The 27,927-nt window shown below is 42.0% G+C and overlaps 1 protein-coding gene across 2 annotated transcripts in view; it reads right to left on the bottom strand.

Annotated features, from left to right (window-relative positions):
* NBAS (NBAS subunit of NRZ tethering complex) overlaps positions 1–27,927 on the bottom strand; it is a 459,817-nt gene that overhangs the window by 134,331 nt on the left and 297,559 nt on the right. For both annotated transcript variants that reach the window (XM_070069748.2, XM_089327834.1), the window contains 3 exons: positions 16,199–16,428; positions 11,528–11,638; positions 773–1,023 (listed from right to left, as the gene is read on the bottom strand). In XM_070069748.2, the coding sequence (XP_069925849.2) occupies positions 773–1,023; positions 11,528–11,638; positions 16,199–16,428 (592 nt within the window). The remainder of the gene's footprint in view (positions 1–772; positions 1,024–11,527; positions 11,639–16,198; positions 16,429–27,927) is intronic.

Raw genomic sequence — 27,927 nt, 5'->3', positions numbered from 1 at the left:
ACATTTTCCTCTACCAATACACTCACCAAATTGCATTACATTAATTTGTTATTTACCTGGCATTTCACCAGCTACCTGAAGGCAGGGAATGAATCTGATTCCTGCTCTTCTGTGTCTAGCCCAGGGTCTAATTTGATTATTCAGTAACCAACTGATGAATTGAAATAAATTCTCACAATTCCTAGTATCAATTTAACGCAGACTTGAAAGTATCTTATATATTACAAAGCATCATGAATATTCAAGAGGTATTAAAGTATTTAATTTCTTAGCTGTGAGCATAGAGATACCATTCTAAAGATTTCCACCATTTATCAATGATTCAAATGCTCTTATTTCATGTTCTCCTTACACGTTTTAAACATATGGGCTCGAATGACACGAAATTCTGCCAGACTATCTTCTGTAAAGCCTTGTCATATATCCATATATATATGCATTTTATATATTTTACATACATAACACACTATGATATTAATACAACTTAAATATAACATAACCAGTGGGATGGGGGAAAGTCTCCGAGGCAGCATCTAAGACTTTGGATTTTCAGTACTAGGTGGACCATAGGGCATTGTGTGCCTTGCAATGGGCTTCTTGTTTTTGCTAATGCTTAATTTCCTCAACAGTGAGTAAAGGAGTTGGAAAGACAATAACTAAAATGAATTTGCTTCAACTTTCTGTGTCACATGCATACACATGATGGCTTTTAGAAAATTAAACCCTAGACTTTCAAAAAAGATGAGTTTGAGCAAAGAAATGATCGTCCTACCTGAAGCAACTACCTTAAATTTCTTCAAGAGTCGAATGTGGGTTTCTGGTTTGATGGCAGATTTCCCAAAATCTGCACAGCCATAATTTTCCAGGAGAGTGAAATAATACAGCAGTCTTTCGTGATCAAAGCCACCAATAGTGGGATAAATGTATTTGACCATGTGTGTGTGGAAGCTTTCAGGATCCGTCTTCAAAGTCTCAAAGAGATGAAGGGCTTGGGCTCGCTTTTCAATTTCTACTGTGGACAAACTGAAATTAAGAGTCAAAAAAACTCTGCTAAGATTTATTGCCTTTATTAGCAAAAGAACTATTTTAAGCCCAGTAAGAAAGAGTATTTCTCATAGGTCCCTCTTCATGCTTAATCAAAGACAGTAAACCACCAGTTCTCAGTTAGCTTATAAAAAGGGAAACAAACAGGTGCCAGGACCCATAACTGCACTACACAACTTTCATGTCACCTCCTGTGGGCCTACAGCACATCTGTGAAGCAGACATTACTGCAGCTGGGAGAGCTGCTCGATGCTTCCCAGCTAGGAAATTAGTCCAGATCTGTCCACTCCCATCATAAATCATTTCTTCATCTCACAAGAAAAGCTTAAAATGTGTACTTCTTTATAAAAATGTAAGCCATCTTTTTATATCAGGAATTCAGGAAATGGTAAAGGGAATAAAACACAAAATTTTAGGCCTAAGTTTTACATCCAGGAGTCTGGAGCTGATACTCAATAGACTCAAATTTGATACTGTGTTACAATGAAGTTAAAATAGGAAACAAAAAGTAATCACACTTTCACTTGCATTATCTGTTATAATGGCACTTGAATAAAACGTATCTTACTACCTTCATCCCAATATAGACATCTTTGGAATGTAATTTTTGAAAGTCATGAAAGGTTGAACTATCATGTTTGGTTAATTTGTGATTTACCTAGAAGGAAGGGAAGTGTTTCGTTCTGTTCTGTGCTTCCTGGACATAAGTCTCTGATTCAGTGAAAAGCCACTGAACTGTGAGTCCCACACTGCCTAACTTGAAGAGATAGCCCCACACTGAAAGAAATGCCCAGCTTCCCGGGCTCTCAGACAGCAATAAAAACACTGGGGGCAGGAAATGAGAACTTCTGATTCATCAAATTTGGGTTCATAAGACTTTAGTTACTCCTCTGAAAAATGATATACTATTTAGCATAAATATCACTTTAGAAAGTGTCAAAACATACATGCTTTTGGTTTATGTAGATAAAGATATTATTAAGAGAGTTTTAAAACTTTTCTGAGAATGAGATATTACTTTGGATAATAAGGAAAATCTCCAAACCAAAATATCAAGTAAATTACAATAAAATGATTTTTTTATTTTTCACTACAAGAGAAATCTTCTTTTTCCATTAACACAGAGTTCAAACATTAACAAAAATATCCTTCTTTGTAAGTATGTCCCCAGTCTATAAAAATTTCCCTCACTGCCTCCTCCAACTACTGGCACTTACTAGATATCCTTTTACTCTATATTAATAACATAGTTTAACTACTTATTATCCCATCTGACTCCCAGACTAAATGCTGCTTAATGCCATACATTGTATTACATCTTCTTTATCTTTAGTTTCTCAATTCCAAGGACCATTATGTGATACAAAGAAAAACTTTCAACACACACACACACATATATATATATATATATATAAATGCCAAACAGCAGATAAGTAAAAAATTGGGTTTCCCCTCCATATCAAGCACCATGCTCAGCACTGGGGCAGTTGCAAAGATTAACAGCATAGAACTCTCATCCAGGTTTGAAAGCATAGCTGAGTTGCAAATACTCAGAGTTAAATAACAACGCAAAACAATAGTAGCCAGCGCCATGGCTCAATAGGATAATCCTCCACCTTGCGGCGCCAGCATGCCGGGTTCTAATCCCAGTCAGGGCACCAGATTCTGTCCCGGTTGCTCCTCTTCCAGGCCCATTCTCTGCTATGGCCCGGGAGTGCAGTGGAGGATGGCCCAAGTCCTTGGGCCCTGCACCCGCATGGGAGACCAGGAGAAGCACCTGGCTCCTGGCTTCGGATCAGCGCAATGCGCTGGCCGCAGCGTGCCGGCAGCAGCGGCCATTGGAGGGTGAACCAACGGCAAAAGGAAGACCTTTCTCTCTGTCTCTCTCTCTCTCACTGTCCACTCTGCCTGTCAAAAAAAAAAAAAAACAAAAACAAAAACAAGGAAACAAAACAATAGTATGGGCTGACAAAGAGCACAAATACATTTCAACTAACAGTAAGGTCACTAAAAGCTATGACTTCAGAGGCAGTAGAACTCAATGATAATGTAAGGGGCAGGGGGGGAAACTTACTGGAGGCTGGTATTATAGAAAGGAATAAAGCAGAAATAATGTGAACCAAATTATCAAGGCAAGAAAGCACAAAGCCTCTACAAGGAACAGCAAGTATAAAGGGTTAGTTGCTTGGAAAATATTCTTCAATGTCTCATTATTTAAAGAATGCAACTGTATCTCTTAAAGAAAGTAAACACATGGGCCGGTGCCACGGCTCACTAGGCTAATCCTCCGCCTAGTGGCGCCGGCACACCAGGTTCTAGTCCCGGTCGGGGCGCCGGATTCTGTCCCGGTTGCCCCTCTTCCAGGCCAGCTCTCTGCTGTGGCCAGGGAGTGCAGTGGAGGATGGCCCAGGTGCTTGGGCCCTGCACCCCATGGGAGACCAGGAAAAGCACCTGGCTCCTGGCTCCTGCCATTGGATCAGCGCGGTGTGCTGGCCGCAGCGCGCCGGCCGCGGCGGCCATTGGAGGGTGAACCAATGGCAAAGGAAGACCTTTCTCTCTGTCTCTCTCGCTCACTGTCCACTCTGCCTGTCAAAAAATTAAAAAAAAAAAAAAAAAAGAAAGAAAGAAAGAAAGTAAACACATGGTGGTATAGGAGTGACTCAGAATTTCTGATATTCCTTCAGAATTTGCAAAATCAAACTTGAAAACAATGTAGTGAAGAGGCAAATGTACAGGTTAACACCATTAAGATGAGTCTTAATGACAAAGATTTGCAGATGGGAAAACAAACTTGTATTGATTATGCTAATTACCATGCTAAGTAAGTTAAGGCTGGATCACTATCAACTTACAGATGAGAAACTACCATTCAGAGAGGTGAGTGACTTGTTCCAGAGTAGGCACTGAGATCTATCTAGATTCCAAACGTACATTTGTTCCCCACATCACAAAGCAATCATGGATTCATGAAGCGCAAGCACCCTTACAACCACTACTTCAAAAACAGGATTCTTTCTGTAATGTGGTTATTAGTTCTCTCTCCTAGCAGCAATCATCGGAAAGAGTTCTGTCAACATCTCATTCCTAACTCCCTGATAAACAGTGTTCATGATGGACTCATCCACAGAATGGACAATGACTAAATGTAAGAGTTGAGTTCCTCTATGTCTGTCTGGATTCTGAGTATTGTCTTTCACAATCAACATTACCTTCCCCATTGCCCACATACTTTTTCTCCCCTGCCTACAATTCAGTTTGCCTGATGTGCAATTTTACTTAATTATCTTGTCAAGACAGATATGGAATACCTTTACTGACACATGATAAATACCCAAACCTCTCTTTTCAGCAAATTACAATGTGCAAAGATCTTTTTATGCCAGTAATCAATAATCCATAGAAAGAGGCTGTTATCTCCATCTGGGAACAAGAAATGAAACTTTGCTTAAAAAACAATTCTGAAGTACTGACATTTAAGACAGTAGGAAGAAACAACAGGAAACCACTGTGGACTTTTCACTAATCAAATTAATGATTACCCTCAGAAACAGTTTAAGTGCTTTTTCCTGAACTAAATATACAGTGCATATTTAACTTTCAGAGATTAACTACAGGACGAAGCTAGCAGTCCTTGTATTCAATGCATAACGCATAAACTATTAGTCAAATCTCACAATTAAGGTATTCTGTAATGGCTTCAAGTTGCCAATCACCCAAAAATTGTGATTCAGGACAGCATGTATTGAAAGGACTTACTTTGTATAAGGAAACAAATTTATTTGAATACAGTATTGTTTACTCAATCTGTGATAATATAATTCCCTTAGTTGACCAAAGCGTCACGGGGAGAGGCACAGGAGAGAGAAGTTGAAGGGGAGAGAGGAAGACAGGAGAGGACAAAGGGGAGAGGACTTCTGAGAAAGGCTGAAGAGGGAGCCACCGGGCTGGACATGGAGTGGGAGTGAAAATGTACAGACCACCTGCCCACACTGTTTGACCCCACCAGGAACCCCTGCCAAAGGCCCTGTAATTCCTACACTCTGAAGGAAGCTGAGGCTCAGACAAGAACTATTCAGCTAACAGTGGGTCATTCCAGTCCAGCTTTCGGCATCTACAATAGAACAATAAAGTTGCTGTTTTCACCCTGAAATGTTATGTTGAGCACGGTTCAGACACAGCAGGCATTTCCTCCAGACTAATCCCAAAAGTATGAAGATCTGTGAACACAAAGGCATGGCCATTACCACAGTAAGCCTTCGGTGCTGACCACCACACAAGAAGACAAACCTACCCTCTGAGTTACAGCACCTGTCTGAGGGTACCAATCCAAGGTGCTAACCACAGGCAGGTTGCAGGGTGAACTGACAGGGAAGACTGGACGTGCGATGCCAGCTGAACATGCGATTGCCCACGGGAAACGTGGTCCAAATAATCATGGCATTTTTCATTTTTGCAAATATTTTGACCAAGTGTTTTTGCAACTAGAGAATGGAATTTAACTTTTCCAGATCACCCAGGTAATGAAAGAATCAAGAATGAGTATCTGGATGTCTGCTTCTTGTCACACTCACATTTGGTGAGTTCCTTTCTGGAATCTATGGTGTAGTGTGGACTAGAATGGTGACGCTAAAGGCTAGATGACCAGTCTTCATCTCCTCCATAAGGACAGGCCTGTCTCCCATAAGACTGAATTTCCCATAAAATGTCCATTCTAACTCGTTTATATAACTTCTTACCCCATCCTTGCTTCTGAGACCAGAAGAAAGAAGAATCCAAGCAGCAAATATGCAACCAAACTATGTTAGAAGACACAATCGCACAGAAAGAGTAATCAGCATCATTTACTGAACACTTATTATATGCTAAGCACTATGTTACCGCATTTAATACTACTGGGTATATAATTTATAAGTGATATTCATACTGACTTAAAAAATAATTGTTCAAAACTCAGATCTATAATGTTGGCCAATAGTGGTCATGCGATGGGTTCAATAAATCTAGGCTGTTTCCTGCATTTACAACAGTTGCTGTTTATTTGAGCACCTACTAGGTATTTTGTATAAATCTCTTCAACCTCATTACACTTCTGCAAAATTGGGTAAGAATAGCCCCTTGCATAGGAGAAAACACAGGCTTACAGGACTAAAACAACTAGTCTATTGAGAAGCAAACTAAAAGGAGAGAGAGTTGGGGCTTGGGGTAAGATTAGCTAATTCAAAGTCTGAGCACTTTCTACTGGATGTAAATAGGCCAAAACACATCTTTTTTTTTTTTTTTTTTAATTTTTATTTTTTGACAGGCAGAGTGGACAGTGAGCGAGAGAGACAGAGAGAAAGGTCTTCCTTTGCCGTTGGTTCACCCTCCAATGGCCGCCGCGGCCAGCGCGCTGTGGCCGGCACACCGCGCTGATCCGATGGCAGGAGCCAGGAGCCAGGTGCTTTTCCTGGTCTCCCATGGGGTGCAGGGCCCAAGCACTTGGGCCATCCTCCACTGCACTCCCTGGCCACAGCAGAGAGCTGGCCTGGAAGAGGGGCAACCGGGACAGAATCCGGCGCCCCGACCGGGACTAGAACCCGGTGTGCCGGCGCCGCTAGGCGGAGGATTAGCCTAGTGAGCCGCGGCGACAGCCTCCAAAACACATCTTGTTATATTTCACACAACTGTCAGAGGCTTTTGAGTCTAGGGGGGAAAGTGGCCTTAAGAATCATAACATGTACATGAAAATTATAAATATATGGAAGGAAGCCAATTTGGTAATGGCAGTAATCAGCTTTTTCCCATGTGTAGTACTGGTGTCTTCTTACGTACAATAGAAATCTGGGTCCTGATTACGTTCTCTTTGACTAAAACAAAGATGAAAACTAAATTTGTGGCTCAATTTTAACAACAGAGTAAGACCTATGACCTGAATACCAAGGGACTTCAAAAAGTCTGTGGAATATAGAAAGAAAAAATTACTTTAAGGGCTAGCGCTGTGGCATAGTAGATAAAGCCGCAGCCTGCATGGCCGGCATCCCATATGGGTACCTGTTTGAGTACCGGCTGCTCTGCTTCTGATCCAGCTGCCCACTACAGCCTGGGAAAGCAGTAAAAGATGGCCCAAAGGCTTGGGCCCCTGTACCTGCAAGGGAGACCCAGAAGAAGCTACTGACTCCTAGTTTCAGATCGCTACAGCTCCAGTAGTTGTGGCCATCTGGAGAGTGAACCAGCGGATGAAGGATCTCCCTCTCTCTCTTCCTCTGCCTCTCGGTAACTCTACCTTTCAAACAAATAAATAAATCTTAAAAAAAAAAAAAAAAAAGCAACTTTAGTCTACAAAGACTTTGAAATCCATGCATATTTTAGAAGGGAAAAATTTTTCCATGAAGTCTTTTTTTGGAAGGTTCCTTGCCTTCCTTGCTTTGAAAGGCAGAGTTACAAACAGAAAGGGAGAGACAGAACCAGCGATCTTCCATCCAGTGGTTCACACCCCAGATGGCAGTTCATCGCTGGGGCTGGGCCAGGCCGAAGCCAAGAGCATCTTCTGGGTCTCCCATGGGTGGCATGGGCCCAAGCACTTGGGCCAACTTCCTCTGCTTTCCTAGGCACATTAGCAGGGAGCTGGATCAGAAGTGGAGCAGCTGGGACATAAACTGGCACCAGCATCACAGATGGTGATTTAACCCACTATACCATAACGCAAGCCTATTTCCATGAACTTTTTGAAGACAGCTTTTGTGGATTTCAAAATTTTCAGTATGCCACTCTACTATGTATCATTCATGGTCCTGTATTATTATTCTAATTGTCAAGTTGTGATGCACTTTGAATAATCTAAGCTTTTTTTTTTTTTTGACAGGCAGAGTGGACAGTGAGAGAGAGAGACAGAGACAAAGGTCTTCCTTTGCCATTGGTTCACCCTCCAATGGCCGCCGCGGCCGGCGCGCTGCGGCCGGCGCACCGCGCTGATCCGATGGCAGGAGCCAGGAGCCAGGTGCTTTTCCTGGTCTCCCATGGGGTGCAGGGCCCAAGCACCTGGGCCATCCTCCACTGCACTCCCTGGCCACAGCAGAGAGCTGGCCTGGAAGAGGGGCAACCGGGACAGAATCCGGCGCCCCAACCCGGACTAGAACCTGGTGTGCCGGCGCCACTAGGCGGAGGATTAGCCTAGTGAGCCGTGGCGCCGGCCCAATCTAAGCTATCTTAAATGCCAGGGAACTAACACGGGGATAAATCTTCCCCTCCCCATATTAACCATTCTCATATTAATGCCTCAGCTGAGCCATGGTTCTTATAACTGGAGAAGGGGCTGTGAGAGAAGACCAGAACTTAGAAATCCTCAGAATGTGACAATCCGGACACAAAGCTGACTAGGTGAGCAGCAGCAGCCCTCCAGCACAAGTTGCGTGTATTCACAGAAAAGCAGGTGTACTACAGTCTACTCACCCCCCGCTCTTACCCCAGCCTTGCTTCTGAGGCCACAAGAAAGAGGAATCCAAGCAGCAAACACACAACTGACTCTGATACACAGCACAGCACATTCAGAGTCCCACCGAGGCCCCTCCCTCCCTGCATGAAGGAAGGAGACAACACTAAATGAGCCATCACTAAAGGAAATGGCATTGTGGTCTCCGCCAGCCAAGAAAAATCACCTGAGTGAACTAAACACCAGAGTGACTGAGAAGTCGAGACTGGATTGCAATCAGTGTGCAGGAAGCTTGGCCTTCAGAAAGAACAGTAAACCACTACCCTAGAGCAAAGAACATCATTTCTCTTGTGACACTACCTCCCCAGTGGCACTGACTCAACTAATAAGAGCTGGGCAATTGCTATTATAGAAACAGAATTATCTATTTCACCAAGGCCGATTTCTAGTACCTAGGTTACCAAGTTTGATTAAAACAGTGAGGCAAACTGCAGCCTTTTAAGCAAAGAACAGGGAGCACCAAACATCACTTGCTAAATCAATATGAAGTGTTTTGCCACTCAGAAGTAATGATGCCAGGAGGTAACGATTTCCTGCTTTTGTAATTGCTCTATATCTGCATAATCACACTGCTATCAGGTATAATAATATGCCAGCAACAGCCTTGCACAAAACTCGATTGCCTGATAATTTATAATATATTCAGAGATCAATGAAGCATCCTGTTTGTACAGATACAACATCCTTTTATGTAATATTCAGTGAAAGAAAAAAGATATAAAATGAAACATCAGGATTTCTAAAGGATAATATACATTCCGTATGATTTTTACTTGAACGTATAACTGTGCCCCAAAAATGGTGAAGTATTTATCATAAAAAATAATCACTCAAGTGGTAATTCAGTAAATAGTTAAAATGCAGATGCTAAAATGCCAAACAGATTAATAAGAATTAAAGATGCACCACTTGACTTGGTCAGCAGGTTTGACCCCATGCAATACTCCCTCCCTTCTTTAAACCCTTGTTTCCCATGACTTCCCTAACACGAGATTTCTGTTTGTCCTTCCCTGCTCTCAAGCTTGGTTCTTTTTGTCTTTTGCTAGCAATTCTTCCTGTGACAGTACATGAGACCCTCAAGGTCTGTCTCAAGTCTTTCCTCTTTCCTCATTCTGTATTCTTTCCCAAAGCACATCCACAACACAGTTCATCTGTCCCCAGTGTGCATATCATTCGCAAATCCATCTTCTCTTTTGAATTTCAGATCTTTGAGATACAACGACCAACCTGACCTTTCCTCCTGGGTGTTTTCCATATGTATAAAATCTCCTTTCCTGTGCCTTCTTCCACTCACCTTGACCTGACCAGTCCTCCTATCTCACCAAATGATGCCACCAGCTCACAGGCGAACCAAGCAAACTCTGAAGATGATTCTTAACACCTCCCCTTTCACCTGTCCAAATCTAGCTTATCCTTATTATTCAATGTTAAGTACCATCTATTTCACCTTCTCAATATCTCTGAAATGCATTCTCTCCTGTACCTGTAAAACCTTACTTCACGTTACAGTCACGCATCAAGCATTCTATCACTATAATAGCTCCCTAACTGATCGACATTCGTCTGCTGGCTTCCCTAATACCTTTCCTCAGCACAGTAGCCGTGTTGCTCATATTATCTCCCTCTCCTTCTGGTGTTCTTAGGAAGAAGCCAAGCATCCTTGCTAGAGCCTCCCTGGTCTCGCTGGTCCTCACTCTGATCTCACACGACACCCCAACTCCCAGGGGTCACCCACACCGTCCTCTGGTAGAGCCTCCGACTCATCATGTTCCTAGTCCAGGCTCCTCCGCACTTACTGTGTTGCACATTTCAAAAATGGCTGCTTCCTCCTAGTACTGAAATTCACTCTGGCTTGATTTATGCCTCAGCTTACATGTGATTTCTCCAGGAAAGGCTTAACTATGCCAAATTTCCTACTGGACTCTCTTTTAGATGGTACTTGTCACAGTGTTAGTTTTACATTTTCCAGTTTCATTTGTCTCCCACTGCAGACCATAAGTTTCTTGACAACTAGAAAGCCTGCTTGTGCTCACCATTGTAACCCTTCGACTTAGCAGACAACAGATTACCAATAAAAATATTTGAATGAATATATGAATGACAAGTGAGCTATCCAATTTAAGGTTGTCATTACATAAAAACAAATACTAACACACTATTTTAAGAACACTGGTGTATTAAAGACATACTTTTTTTTTTTTTTTTTTGACAGGCAGAGTTAGACAGTTAGACAGTGAGACAGAGAGAAAGGTCTTCCTTCCGTTGGTTCATTCCACAAATAGCCGCCACGGCTGGCGCTGTACCGATCCAAAGCCAGGAGCCAGGCGCTTCTTCTTGGTTTCCCATGTGCGTGCAGGGCCCAAGCACTTGGGCCATCCTCCACTGCCCTCCCGGGCCACAGCAGAGAGCTGGACTGGAAAAGGAGCAGCCAGGACAGAACTGGCACCCCAGCCGGGACTAGAACCTGGAATGCCGGCGCCGCAGGTAGAGGATTAGCTTAGTGAGCCACAGTGCCGGCCAACATACATATATTTTTAATGGATTTATTTATTTAATTAATTAGAAGGCAGAGTGACAAAGATAGAGATAGACAGAGAGATCTCCCATTCACAGCTTCACTCTCCAAATGCACACAACAGCTGGGACTGGGCCAGGCTGATGCCAGGAGCCAGGAAATCCATCTGTCCTCACACAGGTATCAGGGGCCCCAGCTCTTGAGTCAGTATCCACTGTTTCCCAGGCTCATCAGCAGAGAGCTGCAGCAGAAGCAAGTAGCCCAGACTCAAACTGGCACTCTGTTAGAGGATGTGGGCATCCCAGGTGAGTGCTTGACCAACCATGCCACAACACTTGCCCCAAGTATTGAAAATACATAAGGCGAGAACATACCAAGATACTATTCTATTATAGCTGAGAAGGAAAGCAGGAGTTGAATTTTATCAACTCCAAGATTCTTCTAAAATAGTATGAGAAGAAAGACATGGAAATAAACTTGCATATGAATTATGCGCTTACCCACTATCGGTGAACAGGAACTCCAAATGGGTCATAAAAACTTCCCAGTGGGAAACACTGTACCGTTGTGCCAGAGAAAGCGCAATGCTGTAGACATTTTCCTCCAGGGTTCTGCAGCAATGTCCATCAGCACCAGAAAGGGAGGGAAGAGAAACACAGTTGCTTACTCAGCAAAGAAATGCTCATTAGGATTGCTCTCTAGCTGCAAGGGGGGCAGTGAGTCAGTGCTCAGTGAGACATTTGACAGCAATTCAGGAAAAGAACTTCCAAGGAATTTTAATGCTTCTTGTTCACTGTGGTGCACTGCAACTCACCAAGGACTTGCTAGGCTGGTGGTTCTCAACCATGAATAATTTTATTCCCCCAGAGACATCTGACAATATCTGGAAACATTCTCACAAGTAGGAGGAAAGGGAAAATGCCATTGGTGTCTAGTGGGCAGAGGCCATTACATACATCTCAGCACACAAGACAGACTTGCCATGACAAAGAATTACCTGGCCAAAAATGTCAACAGTGCTGAGTTTAAGGAAACTCAAGTCTGGACTCTAGAACTTACAATCAAGAGAGTGCATCTCTGCCCTATGCAGTCAATGACAGGCTTAGTTTAAGGAATGGCATCACCAGATTTGAGAATCTCTGAATATATAAGCGATTTCAAGAAAACGGTCCAGAGCACTTACATTGGAAAAGACTACTGCAAGACTCCTATTTCCAGAGTAGGGAAATGGAGTATGAAATTCTTGGTCTAAAGAATTGGCAAAACCATAAATGCAGAGATGAAATCTGGTCTTGTTAAGCAGCACTGCTGAGTCTCTATTTCACCTGGCTAAGGAAGCCAGGGCATTTTCATAACTGGTTAGCCAGAGCTTGTTATGCACTTCCTGTAAAGGATCACACGGCAAATACTTCATGCCATGTCACCACATGCTCTATAGCACAGTCTTCTCTCTCACCAATCTTTAAAAATGTAAAAGCCCTTCTTTGCTTGTGGGTTATAAACATGGAGGCCAGGAGCCGGCTCAGTGGCTCACTTGGTTAATCCTCCACCAGCAGCGCCGGCATCCCATATGGGCGCTGGTTCTAGTCCCGGTTGCTACTCTTCCAGTCCAGCTCTCTGCTGTGGCCCGGGAGGGCAGTGGAGGATGGCCCAAGTCCTTGGGCCCCTGCACCCACCTGGGAGACCAGGAGGAAGCACCTGGCTCCTGGCTTTGGATCAGCACAGCGCCATCCATAGCGGCCATTTGCGGAATGAACCAATGGAAGAAAGACCTTTCTCTCTGTCTCTCTCTCTCACTGTCTATAACTCTACCTGTCAAATAAATTTAAAAAAAAATTAAAAAAAAAAAAACATGGAGGCCAAGGAATGGATTAAGATTGTCAAACCATGAATGAGGTCATGGTCAACTGAAAGCATTAAAGTACCTCCACAAAATGGAACTGCAGCTCCCAAAGAGTAGTGACATTACTCACTCATCCTTTCTATTGCTTTGCAGAGGCAAATGCTCAACAAGTATTGATATCTTCTCCACTTTTAAAGGGAGGAAGGAACAAAACTATGTTGTACCCTCTTTAAAGCTACCCTTCCTGACTCCTGAGAATGTTAGTTAAGACATGTAGACATAAGACAATAAAGGACAGATACAATGCACTTTCAAAAACAACTATTAACATAGATATACAATGAGTAAGAACATGGCCTCATGCACTCAACTGAAGGTAGAGCTGAAAACTGGGAAGAAATTGGTATTCTTTTTATTTTTATATTTTGCCAGGCAGAGTTAAACAGTGAGAGAGAGAGACAGAAAGGTCTTCCTTCCATTGGTTCACTCCCCTAATGGCCACCATGGCCAGGGCTGCGCTGATCCGAAGCCAGGAGCTGGGTACTTCCTCCTGGTCTCCCATGCAGGTGCAGGGACCCAAGCACTTGAGCCATCCTCCACTGCCCTCCCGGGCCACAGCAGAGAGCTGGACTGGAAGAGGAACAACTGGGACTAGTACCCAGCGCCCCAACTGGGACTAGAACCTGGGGTGCAGGTGCTGCAGGCAGAGGATTAGCCAAGTGAGCCACGGTGCCAGCCCAAGATTTATTTATTTGATAGGCAGAGTTACAGAGAGAGAGAGAGAGAGAGAGAGAGAGATCGATCCTCTATCTGCTGTTTACTCCCCAAATGGCCAAAATGGCCAAAGCTGGGCCTATCTGAAGCCAGGAACCAGGGGCCTCTTCCAGGTCTCCCACATGGGTGCAGAGGCCCAAGCACTTGGCTCATCCTCCATTGGTTTCCCAGGCCATCAGGGAAAGCTTGATAACAAGTGGAGCAGCCAGGACTTGAACCAGGACTCATATGGGATCCTGGCACCATAGGCAGAGGCTTAATTTACTACGCCACAGCGCCAGCCCCAAAATGGGTATTCTCGTATGCAAAAATCCCATTTTCTAATCAGAACCACCAAAGCAGCAAATGCACAGAAATTTTGAAGCATGTTAAATAAGTCATCCAACGACTGTTGTATATTTTTCTAAGCAACAGATTGCAGAGAAAATTCTATTATATATTTATCAAAAGCATATATATTTGTCCTCCAGGACACGCTTCAAATAGCAAATAAAGGACAAAAACTCTAGCAAAATGAAACTGATGATATAAGACATCCTTTACTTTATAAACTTTTATTCTGCATAATAATCCTCTTCTAAGAAACCACAAACATGGAACCAAGGACTACAAAATTCCCAAAGGAAACACACACTGGAACTGGAATTAGGAAACCAAGACTCAATTCCTAGCTGTGTGACCTTGAGCAATTCTTTTTTTTTTTTTTTTTAAGATTTTATTTATTTATTTGAGAGGTAGAGCTACAGAGAAGAGAGAAAGAGAGAAGTCTTCAATCCACTGGTTCCCTCCCCAGATGGCCACAACAGCCAGAGCTGAGCAGATCCAAAGCCAGGAGCCAGGAGCTTCTTCCGGGTCTCCCACGTGGGTGTAGGGGCCCAAGCACCTCGGCCATTTTCCACTACTTTCCCAGGCCATAGCAGAGAGCTGGATCAGGAAAGGAGCAGCGGAACTAGAACTGGTGCCCACACGGGATTTTGGCACCACAGGTGGAGGCTCAGCCCACTGTGCCAAGGTGCCAGCTCCAAGCAATTCTTTAGAGCTCTCTGGTTCTGATTCTTCTTCCAAAAAGGAAAGAGGTTGGACTAAGTGATCTCTTGGGTGATTTTCAAACTAGACCTTAAATGACTTGCAAATTATGAACCTCCAGGAGAACAGAGAAATAGGAAAAAAATGTTCTGTCTCTTATTAATTGAGACTAACTTTAGGCTGTTCCTACTACCTTTTTTCTGATCTCCCTATGCCTGCCCTTATTTTAAAGTAAAACTTGGACTGTCAGATTAGAAAAGAAGTTCAGGCTAACAAAATTATCAAAGGGTACCAGGGTTATTTTGCTACTTCCTCAAGGTTAAATGGTACTGATGAAAATACAGCATATGCTACTATCAGAATCAAGACTATCTTTGTTATTTTAAAACACTTTATCAGTAGAAAGGAATACCTATGAAAGATAGGCACAATTTAACCTTTAAAGGCTAGCAGTCTAGACTGAACGCGTGCCAGTGCTTCCTGAGAACGCAGCAGACTGTACAGGAAGGCTTGTGGCTCTGTGAGGATGCATTGGTTTTAATATGCGACAGTTCCAGACAAAAATCAGTTGTGATTTTTGCCACTTTTGGAAACCTGGGTCACTCATTTAATATCCCTAAGCATCAATTCTTTTCAAGTATAAAAGGGGGATAAAAATATTTTGTCTTATAGAGTTACCTTTGAGAATTAAACGATTGTTTTAATGTTTATAGATCACCTTATCAACACTTTGCTCAAGGTAAACTCAAAAAATTGTAGAGTTAAAAACAAAACTTTCTACTTAATAACCCACTAGGGATGAGTATACTTTCCTGCCATCTTACACATTTGTATTTCTCAACTGGTTTGATCTATGAAAACAAACCACAGACTCTGGTATTAAACCAAAGCAAACTCTTTATCTAGAAAACAACTCCACCAACTGGGCCTTGAACCATACTGCCATCTCACACAAAGATGTGCCCTTTTCTTGAAAGACGAAGGGACAAAAAGGAAAAAGGGTAGTTGCAACTAGCTTGTGACAGGAGACACCACCAGAGCTGCTTTCTAGTTGTCCAAGAGTGATCAAGGGTCCTTGAATCTGTAACATGGAGTTGGCCTCCGGCACTAAGTCGGTTGTACCTAATATTCAGCATACTGAAGAAACTAAATTATTACTTACTTCAAAAAATGACATTTCCAGCCAGGAATAAAAGGCAATCTTATTTCTAAATTTTTATCATAAGTTTTATACTTTTCACCCCGACCATGCCCTATTATCCTTAACATGACCATAATCTTGATATTGACTGTCAGAATAATGGGAAAAATCTCAGTTTTGATTTAAATCTGCTGGTTCAAAGCACTGCCTCTGTCCTTCCAGGAAGACACACACACGCTCTGCACGTGACTGGGAGAAGTGGAGGACAGCCTGTGAAGGCAGTTATGGATATAAATCTGCAAAAGACTGTGATTAATAATCCTGATAATTCACGCTGTTAATATATATTTTAGATCCATCCCCTTACAGGACAGAGGTGTCCCTTACTCTGCCAGACCAAGGATAGTTTCTCTTTTATACTGGTCATCTGCAGTGAACCGCTGCACATCAACACCCTTCCGCAGGCCCTGAAGCAGCTGAGCCTGAGTGAAATCCAGGAGACGCTCATTGTAGTAGTGTAACTGCTTGGTCAGCAAAACAAGGTCCTCGGGCCAGGAGTCTTGTCCATGTTGAGTCACGTGACTGGTGACAACCTTGATTAGTTCCTTAGGGTCAGCCTGCAAAAGGCAAGAAAAAAACATATCTCATGAAAATTACACAAACATGAGCAGGTTAAAGACCACCACAATGGGCACCTGCATTGTCCTGCACACTGCAAAACCAGCTGCAGAACTGCTGCTTCCCCCACCCCGCAGACCACAAAGAGAGGAGGCAGAATAGTCTACAAACAGGTTTCTGGACTTCTCTGTTCTTCTTCTACCTCATGTTTTTAAGATTTATTTATTTATTTATTTATTTGAAAGTCAGAGTTACAGAAAAAGAAAGAGAGAGAGAGGTCTTCCATCCACTGGTTTACTCCCCGGATGGCAGCAAAGGTTAGTGCTGGGCTAGGCTGACCCCAGGAATCAGAGCTTCTTCAGGCCTCCCATGTGTATGGCAGGGGCCCACTCAGGCCACCTTCTGCTGCTTTTCCTAGGCCATTAGCAGGGAGCTGGATCAGAAGTGGAATAGCTGGGACACAAACCAGCACCCATATGGGATGCCAGCATTGTAGGCAGCAGCTTCAGCTGTTACACCACATCAGTCCCCGTCCACCTATTTTTAAAAATTTTCACCTACTAAAGGACATTTGGGCGGAGCCAAGATGGCGGAATAGTGAGGGTGCACACCGATACTTTGGGAAAAGATAGTTTAATAAAAGTGGAGCTACGGTAGCCTCAGGAAAAGGATCAGGAAAAAATTGCAGAGGAAACTCTTCCGGATCTAGTGGATCTGATACGGAGGACCTACGGGGAGAGCAAGGTCACCGTGGGAGCTGAGCCACAGAGTCTGTGCACCAGCGCTGGAAGAGGAGATGAGAAAAAGACCTCGGTACCCCGAGACATTGGCGGGGAAAGGCAGAAAGATCCTACAGAGAACAAGGCCTGAAACCCCACTGGGGAAAGTTTACCAGGCTGACTGGAGGAGAGAAAAAATCGAATAAATAAGGGGAACCAGCATGGACATTAGCCTCTCTCTCCACTCGCCTAACAAAGCCAAGCAAGACAAAGGGCAGGCGCCATTTTACGTATGTAAAGCGGCACACACCATTTTGTGTATGTAAAGCAGCGGCACTCTTTAGCCAAGCGGAAAAACCTGACTCTGGTGGGGAGAAATAACAGGAGGTTAACACTTAGTGAAAGTGTGGAGCTAACGAACTGAGACTGTGAAAATCTGAGTGGGGGAGGGATGAACTCACGGAGTACACAAACTCGGTAACCTGGGCAACCCGGTAAGAGACTATAGAGAAATTTGAGACCACACACTGAGGGCTACATAAACTCTTTGTGTGGTCCCAGTGATAAGCAGAAGAATACCCACAGGGGCCAGATTACATACATCAACTACTCTCAATTCCACTCAGCTGTGTGGAATTACTTCCCAACTGAGTCAAAAAAAAAAAAAAAAAAAAAGAGAGAGAGAGAGAGAGAGAGAACAAGCTAGACAAAAATCTGGGTGAGTCACCTTTGGCACACCCTTACCCCTGAAGAACCAAACAGAGCTCTCTGGCCACACCCATCACAGCCTTTAAGGATCCATCAAAAGCAGACAGTCCACTTAATGCAGAGTCATAGTATAACGAGAAAAAACACCACACTGAAGAAACCAAAGAATATCTCCAATATGCCAAACAACAAGCGCAAAAACCAAGGTAACAAGAACAAGGAAGACACTATGACAACCACAAATGAAATAGACACCAAAATTCATATTATGAAGATGAGGAGATAGAAGAAATGCAAGAAGCGGATCTCAAAAAATTGATAAGAACATTAAGAAGTTCTCTAGCCGGCGCCATGGCTCACTAGGCTAATCCTCTGCCTTGCAGCGCCGGCAGCCCGGGTTCTAGTCCCGGTCGGGGCACTGCATTCTGTCCCGGTTGCCCCTCTTCCAGGCCAGCTCTCTGGTGTGGCCCAGGAGTGCAGTAGAGGATGGCCCAAGTGTTTGGGCCCTGCACCCCATGGGAGACCAGCAGACGTACCTGGCTCCTGCCATCAGATCAGCGTGGCACGCCAGCCTTGGCGGCCACTGGAAGGTGAACCAATGGCAAAGGAAGACCTTTCTCTCTGTCTCTCTCTCACACTGTCCACTCTGCCTGTCAAAAAATTAAAAAAAAAAAAAAGGAACATTAAGAAGTTCTCAAAAACAAATTCTTGAACTACAGAAATCCTTAATGGACAAGATAGAAAATCTTTCTCGCAAAAATGAAATATTAAGGAGGAATCAAAATGAAATGAAACAACTAGTAGAACATGAAACTGTGATAGTGAAGAGAAATCATAATGAAGTGAAGAATTCAATAGATCAAATGACAAACACATTAGAGAGCCTTAAAAACAGAATGAGTGAAGCAGAAGAGAGAATATCGGATTTAGAAGATAGAGCACAGGAAAGTATACAGTCAGACCAAAGAAAAGAAGAGGAAATTAGAAATTTAAAAAATATTGTTGGGAATCTTCGAGATACTAATAAAAAAACCCAACATTCGGGTTCTAGGAGTTCCTGAAGGCATGGAGAGGGAGAAAGGATTAGAAGGCCTTTATAGTGAGATAATAGCAGAAAATTATCCAGGTTTGGAGAAGGACAGAGAAATCCTAGTACAGGAAGCTCATAGAACCCCTAATAAACATGACCAAAGGAGATCCTCACAACAACACGTTGTAATTAAACTCACCACAGTGAAACATAAAGAAAAGATCCTAAAACGTGCAAGAGAGAAACGTCGGATTACTCTCAGAGGATCTCCAATCAGACTCACAGCTGACTTCTCATCAGAAACCCTACAAGCTAGGAGGGAATGGAGAGACATAGCCCAGGTACTAAGAAAGAAAAACTGCCAGCCCAGAATATTATATCCTACAAAGCTATCATTTGTGAATGAAGGTGAAATAAAGACCTTTCATAGCAAACAGAAATTGAAAGAATTTGTCTCCGCTCATCCAGCCCTGCAAAAGATGCTTAAAGATGTGTTACACACAGAAACACAGAAACACGGTCATCAATATGAAAGAAGGTAAATGAAGGAAACCTCACAGCAAAAGATCACAGGAAGTTCAAAACATATATTAGAAAATATCTTTGGCAAATGGCAGGGCAAAGTTACTACTTATCAATAGTCACATTGAACGTTAATGGCCTGAACTGTCCAGTTAAAAGACACAGATTGGCTGACCGGGTCAAGGAACAAAACCCATCTATTTGCTGCTTTCAAGAAACACATCTTTCCAACAAAGATGCATACAGCCTGAAAGTGAAAGGCTGGAAAAAGATACACCATGCCAACAGAAATGAAAAAAGAGCGGGCGTAGCCATCTTAATATTGGACAACATAAACTTTAACACAAAAACTGTTAAGAGAGACAAAGAGGGGCACTATATAATGATTAAGGGTTCATTTCCACAGGAAGATATAACAATTATCAATGTATATGCACCTAACTACAGGGCACCGGTTTATCTAAAAGATTTGTTAAGGGACTTAAAGGGAGACTTAGACCCCAATACAATAGTACTGGGGGACTTCAATACTCCACTCTCAGAAATAGACACCTCAACAGCACAGAAGATCAACAAGGATACAGCAGATTTAAACGACACTATAGCCCAAATGGATCTAACAGATATCTACAGAACTTTTCAACCTACACAGAAAGCATTTACATTCTTCTCAGCAGTACATGGGACCTTCTCTAGGATTGACCACATACTAGGCCATAAAGCAAGTCTCAGCAAATTCAAAAGAATTAGAATCATACCATGCAGCTTCTCAGACCACAGTGGAATAAAGTTGGAAAGTAGCAACTCAGGAATCCCTAGAGCATATGCAAACACATGGAGACTGAACAACATGCTCCTGAATGAACACTGGGTCATGGAAGAAATCAAAAGAGAAATAAAAAACTTTCTGGAAGTAAATGAGGATAACAGCACAACATATCAAAACTTATGGGATACGGCAAAAGCAGTTCTCAGAGGAAAGTTGATAGCAACAGGTTCCTACATCAAGAAACTGGAAAGGCACCAAATAAATGAGCTTTCAACGCATCTCAAGGATCTGGAAAATCTGCAGCAAACCAGACCCAAATCTAGTAGGAGAAGAGAAATAATTAAAATCAGAGAAGAAATCAATAGGATTGAATCCCCCCAAAAAAAAAAAATTACAAAAAATCAGCCAAACGAGGAGCTGGTTTTTTTTTTAAAAACAAGCAAAATTGACACCCCATTGGCCCCACTATCTAAAAAAAGAAAAGACCAAAATTAATAAAATCAGAGATGAAAAAGGAAACATTACAACAGACACCACAGAAATAAAAAGAATCATCAGAAATTACTACAAGGACTTGTATGCCAGCAAATAGGGAAACCTACCAGAAATGGATAGATTCCTGGATACATGCAACCTACCTAAATTGAACCAGGAAGACATTGAAAACCTAAAAAGACCCATAACTGAGACAGAAATTGAAACAGTAATAAAGGCCCTCCCAACAAAGAAAAGCCCAGGACCAGATGGATTCACTGCTGAATTCTACCAGACATTTAAAGAAGAACTAACTCCAATCCTTCTCAAACTATTCAGAACAATCGAAAAAGAGGGAATCCTCCCAAATTCTTTCTATGAAGCCAGCATCACCTTAGTTCCTAAGCCAGAAAAAGCTGCAGCACTGAAAGAGAATTACAGACCAGTATCCCTGATGAACATAGATGTAAAAATCCTCAATAAAATTCTCACCAATAGAATGCAACAACACATCAGAAAGATCATCCACCCAGACCAAGTGGGATTTATCCCTGGTATGCAGGGATGGTTCAATGTGCGCAAGACAATCAATGTGATACACCACATTAACAGACTGCAGAAGAAAAACCGTAAGATTATTTCAATAGACGCCGAGAGAGCATTTGATAAAATACAACACCCTTTCATGATGAAAACTCTAAGCAAACTGGGTATAGAAGGAACATTCCTCAAAACAGTCAAAGCAATTTATGAAAAACCCATAAACAACATCCTATTGAATGGGGAAAAGTTGGAAGCATTTCCACTGAGATCTGGTACCAGACAGGAATGCCCACTCTCACCACTGCTATTCAATATAGTTCTTGAAGTTCTAGCCAGAGCTATTAGGCAAGAAAAATAAATGAAAGGGATACAAATTGGGAAGGAAGAACTCAAACTATCCCTCTTTGCAGATGATGTGATTCTTTATCTAGCTGATCCAAAGAACTCTACTACTAAGAGACTATTGGAACTCATAGAAGATTTTGGCAAAGCAGCAGGATATAAAATAAATGCACAAAAATCAACAGCCTTTGTATACAAAGATAATGTCACAGCTTAGAAAGAAATTCTAAGATCAATACCATTCACAATAGCTACAAAAACAATCAAATACCTTGGAATAAACTTAACCAAGGACGTTAAAAATCTCTATGATGAGAACTACAAAACCTTAAAGAAAGATATCAAAAAATGGAAAAATCTTCCATGATCATGGATTGGAAGAATCAATATCATCAAAATGTCCATTCTCCCAAAAGCAATTTATACACTCAATGCAATACCAATCAAGATACTGAAAACCTTCTTCTCAGATCTGGAAAAAATGATGCTGAAATTCACATGGAGACACAGGAAACCTCGAATAGCTAAAGCAATCTTGTACAACAAAAACAAAGCTGGAGGCATCACAATACCAGATTTCAGGACATACTACAGGGCAGTTGTTATCAAAACAGCATGGTACTGGTACAGAAACAGATGGGTAGACCAATGGAACAGAATTGAAACACCAGAAATCAATCCAAACATCTACAGCCAACTTATATTTGATCAAGGATCTAAAACCAATCCCTGGACTAAGGACAGTCTGTTCAATAAATGGTGCTGGGAAAATTGGATTTCGACATGCAGAATCCTGAAGCAAGACCCCTACCTTTCACCTTACACAAAAATTCACTCAACATGGATTAAAGACTTAAATCTACGAACTGACACCATCAAATTATTAGAGAGCATTGGAAAAACCCTGCAAGATATAGGTACCGGAAAAGACTTCTTGGAAAAGACCCTAGAAGCACAGGCAGTCAAAACCAAAATTAACATTTGGGATTGCATCAAATTGAGAAGTTTCTGTACTTCAAAAGAAACAGTCAGGAAAGTGAAGAGGCAACCGACAGAATGAGAAAAAATATTTGCAAACTATGCTACAGATAAAGGGTTGATAACCAGATTCTACAAAGAGATCAAGAAACTCCACAACAACAAAACCAACAACCCACTTAAGAGATGGGCCAAGGACCTCAACAGACATTTTTCAAAAGAGGAAATCCAAATGGCCAACGGACACATGGAAAAAATGTTCAAGATCACTAGCAACAGGGAAATGCAAATCAAAACCACAATGAGGTTTCACCTCACCCCAGTTAGAATGGCTCACATTCAGAAATCTACCAACAACAGATGCTGGAGAGGATGTGGGGAAAAAGGGGCACTAACCCACTGCTGGTGGGAATGCAAACTGGTTACGCCACTATGGAAGTCAGTCTAGAGATTCCTCAGAAACCTGAATATAACCCTACCATTCAACCCAGCCATCCCACTCCTTGGAATTTACCCAAAGGAAATGAAATTGGCAAACACAAAAGCGGCCTGCACATTAATGTTTATTGCAGCTCAATTCACAATAGCTAAGACCTGGAACCAACCCAAATGCCCATCAACAGTAGACTGGATAAAGAAATTATGGGACATGTACTCTATAGAATACTATACAGCAGTCAAAAACAATGAAACACGGTCATTTGCAACAAAATGGAGGAACCTGGAAAACATTATGCTGAGTGAAATAACCAGTCCCAAAGGGACAAATATCATATGTTCTCCCTGATCAGTGACAACTAACCGAGCATCAAAAAGGAAACCTGTTAAAGTGAAATGGACACTATGAGAAACAGTGACTTGATCAGCTCTTGTCCTGACTGTTGATGTACACTGTAATAGTTTATCCATTTTAGTATTCTTTTTTGTTCTAGTACTACTGGTTGAACTCTGTAATTAACACACAATTATTCTTAGGTGTTTAAATTTTAACTGAAAAGTGATCCCTGTTAGGAATTTGGAAAACATTATGCTGAGTAAAATAAGCCAGTCCCAAAGGGACAAATATCATATGTTCTCCATGATCGGTGACAACTAACTGAGCACCAAAAAGGAAACCTGTTAAAGTGAAATAACACTACGAGAAACGGTGACTTGATCAGCCGTCATCCTGACTGTTGATGAACAACTTAATACGTTATCCTTCTTAGTATTTTTTTTTGTTTGTTCTACTTAATACTTTTGGTTGAATACTGTAATCAATACACAGTTATTCTTACGTGTTTAAAATTAACTGAAAAGTGATTGCTTTTAAATATAAGAGAGGGAATAAGAGAGGGAAGAGATGTGCAATTCGGGACATGCTCAAGCTGACTTACCTCAAACGGTAGAGTTAGAAACATACCAGGGGATTCCAATTCAATCCCATCGAGGTGGCATGTACCAATGCCATCTCACTAGGCCCAGTGATCAATTTCTGCCCGCAATTGATCATAATGATAGGACTCTGAGCCGAAGGGATCACATAAACAAGACTACTGTCTGCAAATATTAGCTGATAGAATAAAAAAGGGATACACAGCAGACTCATAGAATGGCAGATGTCCTAAATAGCACTCTGGCCTCAGAATCAGCCCTTAAGGCATTAGGATCCAGCTGAAAAGCCCATGAGAGTATTTCAGGCATGGAAAGCCAAGACACTCTGGCAAAAAAAAAAAAAACAACCAAACAAACAACCAACCAACCACCTAAATGAAAGATCTCCACGTGCGAGAAACCAGTGGAAAGAACAGGCCATCAAAGAAGGAGGTACCTTTCTCTGAAGAGAGGAGAGAACTTCCACTTTATTATGATCTTGTCCAAATATGATCACAGTCGGTGAACTCAAAAGGCTTCCATAGCCTTGGCTACTCATGACAAGAGCCTAGGGTGATTACTGAGGCCATAAACAAGAGTGTCAATTTGTTAAGTCAACAACAGGAGTCACTGTGCACTTACTCCTCATGTAGGATCTCTGTCCTTAGTGTGCTGTACATTGTGATTTAATGCTATAACTAGTACTCAAACAGTATTTTTCACTTTGGGTTTCTATGTGGGTGCAAACTGTTGAAATGTTTACTTAATATATGCTAAACTGATCTTCTGTATATAAAGAGAATTGAAAATGAATCTTGATGTGAATGGAAGGGGAGAGGGAGTGGGAAAGGGGAGGGTTGTGGGTGGGAGGGAAGTTATGGGGGAGGGGGGGCATTGTAATCCTTAAGCTTTACTTTGGAAATTTATATTCATTAAATAAAAGTTAAAAAATTTTTTTCACCTAGTTAAAAAAATATAGTCTTGCTTTTTCAACTATCATAAATAATACCTGATAATTTGTAATAACTTACCCTGGACATAATTTTCATCATTATTGCCTCTGGATAAATTTTTTGCAGTCTACCATAAGTGTTTTCAATCTAAAGATGCAGTTCAATAACCTATTATAAATGGCTAAACAGCTGAGATGGAAAGTGCTTTCCCCAGGAGTAAGTTAAGGGGAAAAGACCCACCTCTGTCCTTACAAACATGAACACTTCTAGTTCTATACACAAGACTCAACCAATTTTTATTCTGCTCAATTTGAGCTCAATGAGATACTGTTCTATGAGTCTCTAATGACAATAAGAGTATTCAAACCAGAAAAAAAAAAAAACAAAAACAAAACAAAACAAAAAAAAACAGAATCCCACAGTTGATGGAAAGGACGATATGTGATTAACTGGCCTCATTTATTTATATTAAAGTTGGTCTGAATGTCCACACAGCAATAGCAGCTCAGTCATGATTCTAGAATTACTTAACTGAGAGCTTAATCCTTGAATAGCATTAATTCAATTACTCACAGTTTCTGAAAAATACTGTATATGTTGCAATATAAATGAATGGGGGGAGGGGACCAGAATCTACCTTGAGTTCTCAGAAACACACTCCCAATTACAGTCAGCTGCCAGCAGTTCTAATGTGCATGCTCTCAAACCATGCTAGAGATTTGTCAATGTCAAGTCTGCATTTCCAAACTTAGCCTAATATTCTCTCTTGATCCTATTAAAGAACAATGTGGGAATACTGATAAAAACCAATTAAAGAAATCTTGAGTGCCAGCAGGTGGACTGGAGTAAAAGTCAACCTCACCATATTTAATTTTCCCTCCTCTATGCATAAAATGAGTTTTACTCTCAAAAGTCAAAGACATGAGTCTCCTGGGGCAGATGTTTGGCACTGGAGCTAAGAAGCTGCTTTGAAAGTCTGCATTGCATATTAGAGTGATGGGGTCTGAGTCCCATCTCTAATTGTGATCCAGTTTCCATTTAAAGTGCACCACAGGAGGCAGTAGTGATGCCTGCCACCCACGCAGGGGCCCCACATTAGGTTCTGGGCTCCTGGCTTTGGCCTGGCTCAGCCAAGGCTGTTGTGGGCATTCGGGAGGTGAACCAGCAGATATAAGATCACTCTCTTTCTGTCTCTTGTTTCTCCCTCTCCCCTGTATCTGTCTACAATTCAAATTTTAAAAAGATGAATCTCTACAGATCACAGAATCTCCTGCACAAATCAGGTACAGTAAAAGCGGGATACACCGAACAGACTTTTAAGTGAGTAGTACTAGTTTATATTCTGGCTCTGTCACTTAGTAGAGATGCAACTTAGAACAAGTTATTTCGAATCTCGGTTTCCTCCCCTATACGAGAGTGTCAGTGACTCTTAGAGGCACAAATACCATCATGTATTTTAAAGCATTCCTTTCTCCATTACTACATGAAAGCAATGTGGTCCCAGAGCTTACTCTCAAGGAATAAAATGCTAGTGACTGATAAAGAAGTGCACATAAGCAGTTCACAGAAGGCATCTGATGATAAACACCATCACAGAATCCCAAGGAGAGCCGGGGACCTGAGAGAGGGGAACAGAGTCCCTCTCAATTCTTCTGAGGCTCAGTCTCTTCAGATGCCAGAGGAGCAGCACCTGATGATCGATCACCTTTCTAAGACTCAAATGCTATGAATATATCAGAATTCGATCATCAAAATAAAACAAATCCTTGTGAATCCCTTTAGGTGTGGAAATAAGGGACTTCTACATCCCTCTCATTTAAGCCTCTATTAATTAAATATTCAGAGCATATTTCTTTCCTCAAAAACACAATTTCAGACCAATATATTATAGCCTACAAATTCCGAAACACAACGTTAATCTCATCGCCTTTACTAAGCAGAAACTGTCTAGAGACTCTGAATAACTTTTATTTCATAATCTTTGAACTTAAGAACAAAAAGCTAATGTATTAGTCTTTGGAAGGGAAGAGGCCTAGTGTAAGCATCTGTCTACTAAGGGTCATTTAGCACTGAGAACCCTGGAAGACAGGCATCTCGTAGTGCCATCTCTGCAGTTAAGTATCTTGCCAGAGACCAGGAAGCTGCTTCGTGGCAGAGATATGATATCAAGCATAATGGTTGCCAAGAACCATCCCTTTGTATTTGCTATTCAAAGAGGAATATCTCTTAAAATTACAAGGCTCTTGACTGGCCCAGGGGATACACAGCAATCACTGAATGTAAATAAGACTCGGCATTAGAGGTAGGCGCTGTGGCACAGTGGATTAAGCGCTACCGTAATGCCACCATCCCATATTGGCCAGCATCCCATACTGGAATGTGTCTTTTGAGTCCTGGTTGATCTGTTTCTGGTCCAGCATCCTGTTAATGCGCCTGGCAAGGCAGGGGATGATGGTCCAAATACTTGGGCCTCTGCCACCCAGATGGAGTTTCTGGCTACTGGATTCAGTCTGGTCCAATCCTAACTGTTGTGGCCATAGGGAGTGAACCAGTGGATAGAAGGTATCTCTCTCTCTCTGTCTCTAGCTCTCTATCATTCTGCCTTTCAAACAAATAAATATTAAAACAAAATGAAACAAAACCAAACCAAAGAAAAACAAAAAAAGAGAAACAGAAAGAGAGAAAGACTTCGCATTAGATCAATTTTCAGTCATTTTAACACTGCGATTCTGTATTATTATGGGTATACGTTTTTTAAAGAAAAAAAGATGTATGTATTCATTTGAAATGCAGTTACACAAAGAGAGGAAGAGACAGAAAGGAAGAGATCTTCCACCTGCTGCTTCACTCCCCAAATGGCCACCATGGCCAGGGCTGGGCCAGACTGAAGCCAGGAGCCTGAAGCTCCATTTGGATCCCCCATGTGGTGGCAGGGGCCCACGTACTTAGGCCATCTTCCACTGCTTTCCCAAGTGCATTAGCAGGGAGCTAGACCACAAGTAGAGCAATCAGGACTCAAACCAGTGCTCAGATGGGATGCCAGCACTGCAGGTGGTGGTTTAACCTGCTGTGCCACAATGCTGGCCTCAACAATATCATTTTTCAGT

Source organism: Oryctolagus cuniculus, chromosome 2, assembly GCF_051225735.1.
Source record: "Oryctolagus cuniculus isolate XC-2025 breed Fujian yellow rabbit chromosome 2, ASM5122573v1, whole genome shotgun sequence".
Taxonomy (NCBI): domain Eukaryota; kingdom Metazoa; phylum Chordata; class Mammalia; order Lagomorpha; family Leporidae; genus Oryctolagus; species Oryctolagus cuniculus.
Note: the sequence above shows the minus strand (reverse complement) of the source record. Positions and strands in the feature narration are given on the sequence as shown.